Source organism: Corvus moneduloides, chromosome 5, assembly GCF_009650955.1.
Source record: "Corvus moneduloides isolate bCorMon1 chromosome 5, bCorMon1.pri, whole genome shotgun sequence".
In the NCBI taxonomy this organism is placed as follows: domain Eukaryota; kingdom Metazoa; phylum Chordata; class Aves; order Passeriformes; family Corvidae; genus Corvus; species Corvus moneduloides.
In genome coordinates this window covers 24632648-24646419 of record NC_045480.1, presented here as the reverse complement: position 1 = coordinate 24646419, position 13772 = coordinate 24632648, and the positions used below count along the sequence as shown (strand labels likewise).

General features: G+C 43.0%; 1 protein-coding gene and 1 long non-coding RNA gene across 4 annotated transcripts in view; one reads left to right on the top strand and one right to left on the bottom strand.

The window, feature by feature from the left end:
- Positions 1-232: 232 nt before the first annotated feature.
- On the bottom strand, positions 233-1611 carry LOC116444790. The gene is made up of 2 exons (XR_004240502.1): positions 1108-1611; positions 233-529 (listed from the first exon to the last, which is right to left on the bottom strand). It is a non-coding gene; the product is annotated as an uncharacterized LOC116444790 (long non-coding RNA).
- Positions 1612-2070: 459 nt separating this feature from the next.
- The window catches only part of ATP8A1 (ATPase phospholipid transporting 8A1), a 108480-nt gene continuing 96778 nt past the window's right edge, over positions 2071-13772 (top strand). For all 3 annotated transcript variants that reach the window (XM_032108988.1, XM_032108991.1, XM_032108990.1), the window contains exons 1-3: positions 2071-2254; positions 9982-10096; positions 11262-11361. In XM_032108988.1, the coding sequence (XP_031964879.1) occupies positions 2206-2254; positions 9982-10096; positions 11262-11361 (264 nt within the window). In that variant the 5' untranslated portion in view covers positions 2071-2205. The remainder of the gene's footprint in view (positions 2255-9981; positions 10097-11261; positions 11362-13772) is intronic.

Here is a 13772-nt window from a genome sequence, read left to right as displayed (position 1 = left end):
GCTGCTAGAAATTGCAAACCACCACTTCCGCCCCCCTAAAGATCCTCTTTTACAAAAGGGCCCTATTTATGCTGGGAGGTTTATATATGTTGAGTCTCCTAAATGACTGCTTCAGTCAGGCTTCAATGGACTCTCACAGAAAACTAGTAGCTCTTTCTTGCAGAAAGTGATTTGCTCCAGCCAAGACTGCCCACAGCTGACCAACCCACACTAAGGATTTCTTAAAACTGGATGAGCAATGCATTTTGTTTTACCAGAAAAATGCATGAAGAGAGATCTTTCTACAATCCTTGTTTCTGGTTCTAAAAAAAAAAAAAACCAAAAAACCAAAAAAACTCAAAACCCACAAAAACACAAACAACCCACACAGATTGCTGCATAGGATGATGCAGTAGAGCATTCTCTTTTGAAGGACAGTCTTGAGCAGGTTTTCTGGCCTATGACTTGAAAGAAATCCATGCTATTTATTTCCTAATGCAGTCTTCTCTGAAGCAAAGTATTCCTCTTCTTTGGTATCTGAGCTCGGCAGCTACGAAAAACAAATTCTTGGTTCACTTTCCTCTATGAGTGAAGCGCTGTCTCATAAAATCATAAAACCATTGATGCTGAAAAAACCCTCTAAGATCATTGAGTTCAACCATTAACATAAGACTGCCAGGTCCATCACTAAACCATATCCCTAAGTACCAACAACATCTACTTGTTTTACTTGATCTATTTACAGAGATTAAATTTATAAAATTTTATCAAACAAAGATTCACTCTGTTGCTGTTAAGAAAGACTATATCTATATATATCCATATCTTATTTTCTCAGAGTGGGTGTGTATGCCCTGTAGTGAAAACAGCAGCAATCCTACATCTGCAATCTGTGTTATGTACTTTCTGAAGGACACAATGGTGGCCTTTAGAGGACATGTCAGCCTCAAACCCTCTCAAGATTCATGGGATAATAGTAGCTTTATTCCATTTCAAAACTTCCATCATCCTCTAGGCAGTTAGTATGCTTTATGCCTGACTGAAACAGATATAAGAAATAATTATGTCAAGTAGACCTGGCTCCAAATCCCATCATCTTTCCTATTTTCTTCTGCATCCTGTTTTTACCGAGACATAGGGACAACATGCGGCAGCCGCACTGCTCAGCCTGTTGCAGTCACCCCAGTGTCACGCTCAGAGCCTTGAAGTGCTGCTGCTGCTGCTGCTTCCGCCCGACGCATCTGCGGCTGGGACCTCCTTTCCAACAGCCCACAGGAGGAGCGCCTGGATTCACACTGACTCACGGCTCTCAAATTGCGGCATCCTGACTGAGGAAAGATTAAAAATACAAGCCAGGCGAGAGTTTGAAGGCTGCCTGTCAAACACAGCGTGGCACCAACCCTCTCTTCGCCTGATGAGGGCTATGGAACACCATTTCAAATTCCCTCTCTGGATGAACGCCTCCTGGCCCCCACCGCGCCCCTCGCTCCATTTACACATCGCTCAGCAGCGTACGACACCGAGGGAGGGAAGGAGTCCGCTCTGTATATAATCGCGGCTGAGCAGCTCTGCCGGCTCCCCGCCGGGCCTGCTGCCCTCCGCCCCCTGCCGCCCCTGCCGGGCTGCACACGCTTGCCAGGGCCCCGCTCACCCCGCCCGGCCCCCGCCACTCCCCGCCCCGGCCCCGGGTCCCGGCCGCCGCGGCTGCCGGAGGCACCGGGCGACCTTCCCCGGGGCTTCCCCCGCCCGCCCCCAGTGCCGGGCAGCGGCCCAGGGCTCGGCGCGTTCCATTCCCCCCGCGTCACGGGGTGGGGGGCGCATCGGAAGCCCTTCGCTCGCTCCAGAGGCGGGACACAGGCCGCTGCAGTGCCGGTGCCCGCTTAGGCGCAGTGACCCGACAAGCTTGACCCCGGGGGGACGGGGAGATGGCGGCGGGACGCCTCGGGACAAGGAGGCGGGGAGGGGAGGGCGGAGTTGGTAGGTTCCGGAGGGGGCCGGCGAGTGCGGAGCGCGGGCGCCGCGGCTGTCAGTGAGCAGCGGCGCCGCCAGCGGGGAAAGGCGCAGCCGGGGAGAGCCGCCGCCTCGGGTTGCCGGAGGAGCCGCCGCCGCCGCCGTCGGGACCCTCCGCCCTCGCCCCGGGCCTCGCAGCGGCGCAGGGCGCGCTCCGGCGCGCGGCAGGTGCAGGGCGCGCCGTTGGAGGGAGGTGGCCGCGCCACCGCCCCGGCGATGCCGGCGGTGCAGAAAACGGTGTCCGAGATCCGCTCCCGCGCAGAGGGTAAGAGCCGCCCGCCTCTCCGCGCCGGCACGGAGGGACGGGGGAGCCTGGCCGGCGTTCCGGCGCGGCGGGGTCTGCGCCGCTTGGCCGGGAGGGGGCGGTGGGAGCCGGCGCCGCGCCGCCGCTGCGCTCCTCTCCGCGGTCTCCGGTCGTGCCGTGCGCCCCCGGTGGGGCTGCGGCGGCGCCGACCCCAGCTTGGGGCGTCAGCGGTGCCGGTCTTCTCAGGGAGGCTTCGTATTTGTCGATGTCCGGTGAGCCCCGGGCGGCATTTTGCCTCTCAGCGATGGCAGCGGCGGTTTCAGGGCGAGCGGTGGTTTCGTTTCCCCGCGGTGGCTGGCTGCTCGGCCCGCCGGCCCCAAGCGGCAGCGGTGGCTCATGGCCTGGGGCCCTCGGCCCCCAGGAATAAGCCGGAATCCCTCTTTTGTGTGTAGCATGTACGTGTGCTCTGATCATCAGAAATAAGCGTTTCTGATACAGGGCATGTGCCAGGGAGCTTCGGACAGCGCTCATGTCTCGTGCCTAAGCGGGTTTGCTTAGCCTTCAGATATCGTGTCAGCAGCTGCCTTGTGAAAAAATCACTGCAGTGAATTTACTTTGCTATAACATTCATTGCATGCAAAAGTAAAATTCGGAATCGTGGACCCCAAAGCAGCAGTATGTTGGGACAACCTGTGATTTTTGGTTGCTACAGGTAACAATAACAGTGTCCCGGTAGTGGCACAAGAGGTATTGAGGCAGGTATGCAGGGTTTATCCCATTGTCTGAAAGTTTCCTCGTTTAAACCATACATCAGGGTTTTTTTATTTTACTTTATTTTACTTTATTTTATTTTATTTTATTTTATTTTATTTTATTTTTAGCTTTGCTTTGCTTGATATAGGGAGGCAGAAACTTCTTCCCTGTATGTTTCTTCCTTCTTCCAAACAAAGAATATTTTATTTAATTTCTGTGCAAGGAAAAGCGCAAACAAACATAGATTAGAAGTGGGCTGATATCTTGATGTTCTTTTCCAGTTTTACCATGTTATATCCCTTCCTCCACCAAAAGTAGGTTTGTAGGAGGTCTGGATCTGCTTCTGCCTAGGAAATGTTAGTGGCAAAGAAATAGAAGAATGCATCTTTCTAAGAAGAAAGGGAGAAAGTGCATCCTTTCAGGAACACTTCTGAAATGTGTTCACAACCAGAGCAGCAGTCCTGTATACTCACAGTGATTAGTAGACGTATATAATGAGACTAGTTAAATGTCCAATTTTTCAGTGCTTAATTTCAGTTCTTTACCACTTACCCTTGTTCCAGACAATTGGTTTTCACTGCAAGCTGAGCATTGCATATTTAAATTGGGAACGTTGATGCTCTCTTTAAAATTATCTAGTTACAGAACTCTTAATGGTTATTAACTGAATAAATGTGATATTCCCTGAAGGTAACTGGCTATCCAAGATTCACAGTTGCAGTAAGAGGGGAAAAAAAAGAGTCTGGTTTATTTTCAAGGTTGAATGACTGTGAAGCAGTTAAATACTGGGTTTAAGAAGCTTGCCAAAACCACTTTTTTTAGGGCTGGCAATAGGTATAAAACATCTTTTAAGAAACTTAACTTTCACAAAATGACATGATAGTTTTTTCATTATACCAGTGGAGTTGATTCTATATGACTCATAGTGTACTTTACTGTATATATAGTACTACTCAAAAAAATTAGAAATCTGGTACTGTTTTCTTTTTCTTATATTAATGTGACACTTACTAATTAATTTTTTCTATATTTAGTTCTGGTTGTGTATACATAATTCACAATGAAACCAACATTAATGCATCTCTTCCTTTTTTTTCTTTTTGAGATGAGTGCTTCCGAGTCTAGTTAGTCCACACATTTAGACTATGTAGTTGGCATTTCTAAACAGCTCTTTGTAAGTAAATGCTACTGTTTTCTAAAAAAGAGAACTCCAGTATTCTGCCATGTGGGTCTCAGTATTTGACAGGGACATAAAGAAACTGTAAAATCCTGGTTCTGGCCATCACCCAAGTCTCTTAGATAAGCACAATGCAAAGTGATGATAAGGCTGCTTTCAGAGAACTCCACCAAAGTCTTATCCCCAGTGCAGAGTTGTTATTGGCAGGGTCCCTCTGTGTTCTTGGAACACTAGTAATACTGTAATCACAAACAACAGCTTCCATGACTTCTGTCATGGTGTGGACCATTCCTTAGCCTAAGACTTGTGGGTCTCTGAGAGACAAGTTTAGTATTACTTTCCTTATTCTAGAATTTTTGTATTGTATCTTTGGATCTAAAATGTCATTTTTCTCTCCTGTCAGTACAGCAACTAATTTCTGCTTCAGAGACCTTTTCCATGGATCATAAGCTGCCTTATCAGGCTGGACTGTCTGGACGTCATCTCAGAAAGAACTAAGCTCTCTCTCAAATAACAAGATAGTGATACTGTTATTACGACTGTTGTGCTCAGATGAAGCAAACGGAATCTGAGCTGTCAGAATGATGTGCACATATGTCATTCCCAAGAAGTGGTCAACAGTTGCACAGAACAATTGACACTACAGTCTGTAAATTATTGCAAAATAAAAATTGTAGGTGTTTTAGGGTCTGTAAGCCAACATGTTATGTGCATAGAGAAAACAATTTGAACAAAAAGGAACTACTGATTTTGTGCCATTCTTCCAAACCTCAGCAGGTTCTTCATGGCTGATGAAGGATAACCAGGCATGCTTATAACCGTGTTTTAATAGATTTTTGTGTCTGTTATCCTGTTGCAAAGAACACATGCTGCTTACCATTCTAAAGTGGTATGTGTATCAATAAAGTCTTGCTCAAGGCACAGAATATCTGGCCCTCTTAAACAAATTTAAGAAATTGGTGTCATGTATTCTGCGATTGCAGAACACATGGGGAATCTTTAAGTAGTGTGGCCTACATAAAGCTTTATTAAATACAGTAACTAACTGTGGTTATTTTAGCTATATATAGCTTTCCAGTTAATATATGCATTTATTAAATAATATGAAATTGAATAATTAAAATAATTTTGTTTCTTTTGAGATGTTCTGGAAGAGTGGAATTGTTCTTAGCAGTTCTTATTAGGGTTCTTTGAAGATTGAAGCACTAATCCTTTTCCTCTCTGTGTTGGTGGAGTTCAGTGAACTATATTAGGTCATTGAGAAAGGGTAGAGAGTTGAGGTGCCATGATGCCGCCTACCAAAACTAGTAGGTAATAACTAGTTCTTCTTGTTGATGGAGGTAAATACCTGTACAAAATCTAGGTGAAGCTGAACTGGGTAAGATGAGATGACTTTCACATAAAGAAGGAATGTATTTTGAAGTTCTGTAGTAGTCATCAGATTGCCTTCAGCAGACTATCTGTTTTTGTAGTGCCTAATATATCCTTAGGTATTTCTACTTATGGTCTTCAGGACTATATAACATTTTGCCAGATTTAGTGATTTAGTCAGTTATGTCTGGGGTTTTTTTCTACCAAGTGTGTTTAGATCCCAGTGTTTCACAACAGGGAAAAGACTTGGTCTCATTCTAGACAGGCTTGGCCATCTCAGGGGTACCACCAGGTTCACGCAGGTCATTTAAATTCCCTTCTGTGCTCTGGCTCCTCAGAAGGACAGATTGATGGGTCAGGTTCCCAGTGCCTGTTCTGTCACTGAAGGTCTGTCATGGCTTTGCAACAAATAATTCTGAAGCCACCTTGTTTTTTCTAATGATTCCACTTTTGAACTCTGCCACATTCTTCAGGAATATGAGCTAGCAAACAGACTATTCTGGCTTTGGCTGGGATAGACTTAGTTTTCTTCCTAGTAGCTGATACAGTGCTGTGTTTTGGATTTAGGATGAGAATAATGTTGATAACACATAGATGTTTTAGTTGTTGCTGAGCAGCACTTACACTAAATCGAGGACTTGTCAGCATCTCAAACTGCCCTGCCAGGGAGGAGGCTGGGAGTTCCCAAAAATTAGGGAGGGGACACAGCAGAGCAGCTGACTCCCAGCTGACCAGAGGGATATCCCATACCTTTTGGCATTATGATGAACAACTAAACTGGGGGAGAGTTGGCAGGGGGCTGGCAGCCTGCTGCCCAGAGCCTGGATGGACACTGGTCAGCAGTTGATGAGCAATTGTGCATCACTTGTTTTCTATCTTCTTTTATCATTATTTTCCCTTCTTTTTCTGTCCTATTAAACTGCTTTTATCTCAGCCCATGAGTTTTAACGTTCTTCAGATTCTCTGCCCTGGCTCTGGGGTAGGCGAGTGAGTGACTGTGTGGTGTTTAGCTTCCTGCCAGGTTAAACCTCAGCACTTAGTTGTATAAAAGGTTCTTGGCTACAGCATCAGCTTTCAAAGGTTTTGAAAGCTCTACTCAGAGAATAAAAAAGAAATTTTTAATGATTAAGAGAAGTGTATTAAAATCCTTTTGGCAATTTGGTTGAGGGTTTGTTTTCTTCCCTTTATTTCCATATTACAGTATATCTGTATGTAACTTTGTCCCATTCTTGTAATGAAAATAAGACTGTTTTAAGGATTGAAAGCTGAAAGCCTTGCACTACCCTACCTAAAGAAAAAATTAGAGGTATGGAATCTACTGTTCTTGTTTTACTAACACAGAAACTTTTTAATCAAGATTGGTTTAGGAAGAGTCCCTGCAAATACTGTGTGCTGGAAGAGAGTTGCTTCTTCCAAATTTATTGTTGGAAGCAAAATACAGTATTCAATGGGTGCTCTTGTTGAAAGAAGCTCTAATTGGTTTGGGGGCTGTGTTTGTTTATTTCATTGGTTACTTATTTATTTGCAATTTGTTGTTATTGAAGATTTTTTTTTTTTTTTTTTTTTGCTGGCTTAGGCTGCCAAATAAGCCTGTGTGGTTCCTTGAGGAGTATTGTGTTGGCACCTGTTGAGGGGGGCCAGTCTGTCAGGCTGGCTGCCCTTCCTCTGAAGAGACTCCTTGAGAAATACACTGATGTTTGAATGTGTGTGCCTTTCAGCACGTGAAGAAAGAAACAGAGAAATTGCAGAGGGTCGATGTAGTAGTGGGGATTTCCTGTATCGTAATAGAGTCTGTGAATTATGAATGGCGAATGGGATGAAATTAAAAGTTTCTGCTGAGCCTTTTCTCAATGTGTGGAGACATGACCTTGCAAAGTAGTGTCAGGAATCTATTTTGAAGGTAATAGGTAAGAGGCAATACACTGGGCCAGTGGACTGGAGAATGGCTTGGATTTTGCCTAACCTGTTTGCAAGCATTTCTAGAACGTGCTAGAAGTAAGCATTAAGTTTTCATGTACAGCCTTAATTATCCTTGACATGCTATACATTCTGATGTATTCCATTGCATTATAACATACAGGGTTTCAGTTTCTTTTTCTCATTCTCGTACAGAATGAACAGTGTATATTTAACAAGCAGCTGTATAAACACAGATTATTGTTATCATGTTAAAACTTAATGGTGATTGATTTATGCTATATCCATTGGTACTTTATAAGCTCCAGCCTGAAGACTGCTTAGGCCTGTTGTCAGCAATGTCATCGCTGACTGGTTGACAAAACATTAGTGAAAAGCCTTGGGAGAGAAGGATACATTGGTATCCCTTTCACAGATGAAAATTGCGATGCAGGCTGGCACAAGATTCCTCATAGTCCATAGAATAGACAGAAAACTCAGCTTTCACTGGCTACTGGAGGCAGGTGCTGGGAATGTCAGTGAGTGTAATAAAACTATTTCAAGTTAAGCACGCACAAAATGAAGCATATACGGATGTCACTTCTCTGGGAATAATCTGGCTAGTGTCACAGAGAAAATCTGCAGCAAGGAGTGGTATCTCATTAACCAATGAGACCAACCAACCAAGATTAACCAGTTTAATGGCCTTGGCTTCCAGCTCAAGATTGGTCCATCACAATGAGCAAGAAATCAAGCCCAGGTGGCAGAAGGACTGGATGAAGCAAGGCATTTGTCACTGTCCCACACAATATACTTGTCTCTAGACATATGGATTTGATGGATGGACCACAGAGTGGATAAAAAAATAGCTGAATGGTTGCATTCCAAGAGTTGCAGTCAACGGCTCAGTGGAAAGCAGTGACAAGTGGCGTTCCTCAGGGGTCAGTATGGGAACCGACTTATTTAGCATCTTTGTCGGTGGTTTGGGCAGTGGGATTGAGTAACCCCTCTGCAAGTTCGCTGACAATGCCAAGCTGTGTGACGCTTAACATGCTGGACGGAAGAGATGTCATCCAGAGGCACCTTGACAGTCTTTAGAGGTGGGCCTGTATGAACCTCATGAAGTTCAACAAGGCCAAGTGCAAGGTCCTGCACCTGGGTCAGGGCAATCTCAGGCACAGATACAGGTTGGGTGGAGAAGGTGGACAAGAAGCTCAACAGGATTCGACAATGTGCATTTGGAGCCCTGAAGGCCAACTGCATCCTAGACTGCATCAAAAGAGGCATGACAGCAGGTCAAGGGAGGTGGTTCTGCCCATCTTCTCTGCTCTTGTGAGACCCCACCTGGAGTACTGCATCCAGCTCTGGGGCCCCCAGCATAAGAAAGACATGGACCTGTTGGAGCAAGTCCAGAGGAGGGCCACTAACTTAATCACAGGGCTGGAATACATCTATGAAGATGGGCTGAGAGAGTTGAGACTGTTCAGCCTGAAGAAAAGAAGGCTCCGAGGAGACCTTCTAGCAGCCTTCCAGTATCTAAAGGGGGCCTGCAAGAAGGTTATAGAGGAACTTTTCACAAGGGTATGTAGTGATAGGACAAGGCAGAATGACCTTAGTCTGAAGGAGGGTAGGTTTAGATTAGGTATTGGGAAGAAAATCTTTACTACAAGGATATTAAGGCCTTGGAGAGGTCGCGGACTCCCCATCCCTGGAAGTGTTCAAGGTCAGGCTGGATGGGGTTCTGAGTAACCTGATTGACTGCAAGGTTCCCTGCCCATGACAGGAGGGTTAGAACTACATGATCTTTAAGGTTGCTTCCAACCCAAACCATTCTATGAATTAGCAAGGAGTCCCTGACAAAGCTCAGGTGTAAAAAGGGGAACATACAAAAGGTCAAAGCAGCAACAGGTGGCTGTAGAAGAGTAGAGAGAGATGGGTTTAGCTGACAAAGTCGCAGCCTACCTGGGGTTTAACCTGGTGAATGACTTGCAGATGCCCTTCTTGTTCTTCCTTCATCAGCAGGAAGATGATGACTGTCGGAAAGGTGGGGCCTCTAGGCTGCATGCTGCAGGGAAGCTGGAAACAAAAAATAGAATGCAGTAAACAGTGTCTTCTCCCCTTTAGTCTCTAATGATAAGGTCAGCCTTCAGGAACCACAGGTTGCTGCTACCCGTTGGAAAGACTGAAACAAAAAAGATTTACCTTGGTGGAGAAGGACAAGTTTAGGGAACAGTTAAACAAACTGGCAGAACAAAAGTCCGTGGGATCGAATAAGATGCAATCACGAGTGCAGAGGGAACTGGCAGGTCTCACTGTTAGGCTGCTCTCAGTGATCTTTGCAAGGTAATATGGTCTGTGGGGAGTGTAGATTTTTACTGAGCATCTTGACTATATAAAAAAGACTTTCTTGTTTTTTCAGGGGTCATGACTTGTGAGAAATGCAAATACATTGGGTTCACTTTCACAATAAATGTCCCTTTTGTCTCATGAAGTGCCTTGAATTTTGTGTAAGTAAACCTCTTTATATAGAAAACATGCTGTGTTTTTACAGGCTATGAGAAGACAGAGGATGTTTCAGAGAAAACTTCCCTAGCTGATCAAGAGGAAGTGAGAACTATATTCATCAATCAGCCCCAGCCAACCAGATTCTGCAATAACCATGTCAGGTATTAACAAAAACACTAGAACACTGCATGATGAATAGCAAAATTGAAAAGCTTTAGTTTATTCCATTTCTGTCATTTCCACTGGCCACCAATGACAGTCTTAGACACCTGAGGAGACAAGTAAGCTGTTTCAGTAACAAATCTGACCTTCTGAATTTTTAAGAATGGGGTGGGGAAGGTACAGCTGTAAAGCAGCTGTACCATCAGCATGTCCCTAGAGGACAGGTTTGTTCTTCAGGTTTCAGTTCAGTTCATCTTTGAACCTATTCGTGGTAGCTGAATGCTGATGCAGGTGTACTGTGCTTGAGCACAGCATTGTTTGTGCTTTGGAAACACTTGGCTTTTTCAGCCAGCCAGTAACAAAGATGCTGTGGTTGCCTATGAGACTAGTTTTCAATTTCAGGTTCAGGCTTTAGGGACTTTGCTGATGGTTTATGCTGTGGTTCTTTCTTTGTTTTTGATGAATTTTCAGTCATACAGTAAATACTCATAAGTAATGTGTGTTTAGATCTGATAACATCCTCAGTTCTGTTGTTAAAATTCAAAGGAAATGAATGGCAAAGATACCTCTGTCCCAAGTAGGTGTGTTTTCTGAAGGTACGTTTGATAATGTGCAGAAATTCTGTAGACATTGGGACTAATGTGGCAGGATTTTCCATTACCCTGAGAAACTTTTTATGATGTTTCTTGGTGTATACAACTTGCCTTTCTGTCTTTTGCTTGGTTACTTGACAGTGTTGAGGTCTTTTGCAAGACACATTCATTGCCCCTTGTATTGACTATTTTGTGCAAGGTCAAAGTAAATATGACTGATTTAAAAAGAAGTTAAAATATTCTTTAAAATCTTTTGCTTAAAAGGTTTTGGCATGATTGTTTTAGGCTCTTAGATGGTGGTGGTCAGTTCTTAAACAGATGTAACAGGCTGACACAGAGCTGAGAGCTCAAACATTTGTGATGATAGCTTAGCGGAGATTGTTTTGCTAGGATAAATTATATTTTCTTCTTCCAGCCTAGCAGAAGCACACTTAATATCCAATATTTATCAGTTTAAAATCAAAAAGCAAACTGTTTCATTTGAAAGCTTGTATAACTGAGATGGAAAGAATACATTTGAAGAATTTTTAGTACTGTAATAATAGCGTGTGTTTTTGTCTCTTCCTCTCAGCACTGCAAAGTACAACATAATCACATTCCTGCCAAGGTTCCTTTATTCCCAGTTCAGAAGAGCTGCTAATGCATTTTTTCTTTTTATTGCATTGCTTCAGGTAAGATCAACACTAAGATTTTAATATTTTAAATGCGCTAAGAGAGCATTTATATTACAGACAGAGATACTGAGATACTAAGGTTTCTGTACTGTTCTTTCCAAGCTAGCTGGCCTATCAGAACAGCTGTATCATGTAGACATATCTTTAATAAAATGCTTGGGTTTGTGGGTTTTTTACTCCTTGGACATTACAGCATGCACACAAAGATTTTTCTATAAAACAGGTTAAGTATAGCTGAAATTCTGTTGGGTGAAGAAGTCTTGTGAAAAGAAAATTCTCTTTAAAAATATCTGGCATATACAGAAAACTGTTACCTGTAGTTGGCATTTCTTCTAGAGGGTACTATTTAAAATCCTGAAGTCTATGAACTTTATTCCTGCAGGTTCTTTTGAGGGACAGGAATTGCAGCTGAGGGGAAGTGATTATTTATTCTTAGAGATAAAGATTGAAATTGAGCCTAGACAAAGAAAACCAGTTATGCAGTCCAGTACTACAACAATTATTTCCTGTAAACCAGCTAATCAGTGTACTGGTTCGGAATGAAGCACACAGTCTTTTTCCTATCGCCACTGTAGCTTCATTAGGTATATTTGTAAAGTGAAATTCTTCACCCAGCTTACTGAAACTTTTTTGAAGAAGTACATAACATTTTGCCTATCTATCAGAATATTTTAATTTTGCGATAGCTCAAGTTGATAAAGCAAGTTGTGGGGTTTCTGTATACTATTCTTTCAATGCATTAGCTAATGTAAATGAAAAATTGAACTGTGTTCAGGTGCAGTTGTAATTACCATTGACTAGTTCTTCATTTCAGACATATTTGATAAAACCACATTTTCAAATGCATTGTTTAGAATGTGTTGATTTGTCTGTTGTGGAGGCCATTGTTGACATACCAAACAAAAATTACTGAAAAATGGCACATAAACTGCCATATGTATTTTTTTTATTCCTCACTTCAAATGTTTTTGCAAGTCGAAGTTTATTCCTCTGTCCTTACTCTGATTTCTTTGCTTCTTCTTTAAGTGCTTGGGACAGTCTTATGATACACCTGCATAAGTAGCTTACACTGTTTCCTGGGGGTAAAAAAGTTCAGGGTTTCATTAGGTTTTCTGCCTGGAAGCCTGTGGCTTCTGAATAAATATCCTGCTAACCCCGTCTGGCATCTCAGGTTAATCCAGTGGTCCAGCAGTGTTCCCTGTGGTGCCACTGTGCACCTCAAGCTAGAGACGCAGAATACGAGGTTTCAGAAGTGTAAGGAAGTGGAGTGTTAGGACTTTAAAGCCCGCTAGCATGTCAGGCTATCAGTGAGACTGCATTGTCAGGAGAAGGAAGTAGAGAATAATGGAATTGGAGTACAGGCTGGTGACCCTTTTGCTTTCAGATTTTGCCTGCAAAATAACGTGCAGTTGGAATGGGAATTTGGACATACATTAGGAAGGAATGAAAAGGTAGGAATAGCTGGAGAAGTGATGGATCCCTTTCCTCTGTAGGCAGCATATAGTCACTTGCTGAACAGGAACTTTCTGCCTCATTTCCATTTAATTCCTTGAAAAACATCTACAGTAACCTGGAAGATAAATCTGTATTAGTCTTACAAGAAACATAGCATATGTACATACAACATCCTCTTTTCTTTCAGAATTACAGTGTGGTGGTAGCAAAAAGAAATGTATATAATTCATAAGTAATCTTGGCTGTTTTTCAAAACATTTTATGATAAATTGAGGGTCTCTTTTAACCACATTGAGGCACCACTAGTTAGTGTACCATTTTCTTGCAGAGCTGTTATTGTCATTGCACTGCATTACCCATAGTAAGTCTGTTAAGGCAGCAATCTTTTCAACTATCAGTGTTGCCATTAAGAATTCTATCAATACAAAGATAATTATGGATAACCATCCATGTATATCACATAAGCAGCTGCATTTTCTCACAATCTACTTTACGTACATGTTTGCTTGTGTCACCTGTGCTCATACCTGGTTAGCAAAAATGGGGTTTTTTACATTAGTCTGGCAGAAAGCAGCTATTTGAAATTTGTCAATTAATATCTAATATGATTAAAAATATCTCTTAAGAGATTAAAACTGTAAAAAAGCAAAAATTCCTTGGACTAGTGTACACTCTAACAAAAATCTAAACTGGAAAGTTTAGCTACATTTTATAAATATGTATTTTAATTCAATTGTAAACACAGAAAAGGAAGGTGAATATTCTGCAAACACTAAAACCTCTGGAAAAAGTACCACTGAACACTACACTGCTTAAAATGCAAATGTTCTTTAATTTTATCAGCTGCTTTTGAATTAAAGCCTTGTCATGGGTTAGCAAGCATAGTCCCGGAAGGGACGTCCTTGCTAAGGGGTGCTTACAGTTTCCTCTGGGAACTGAAAGAACCTATCAGC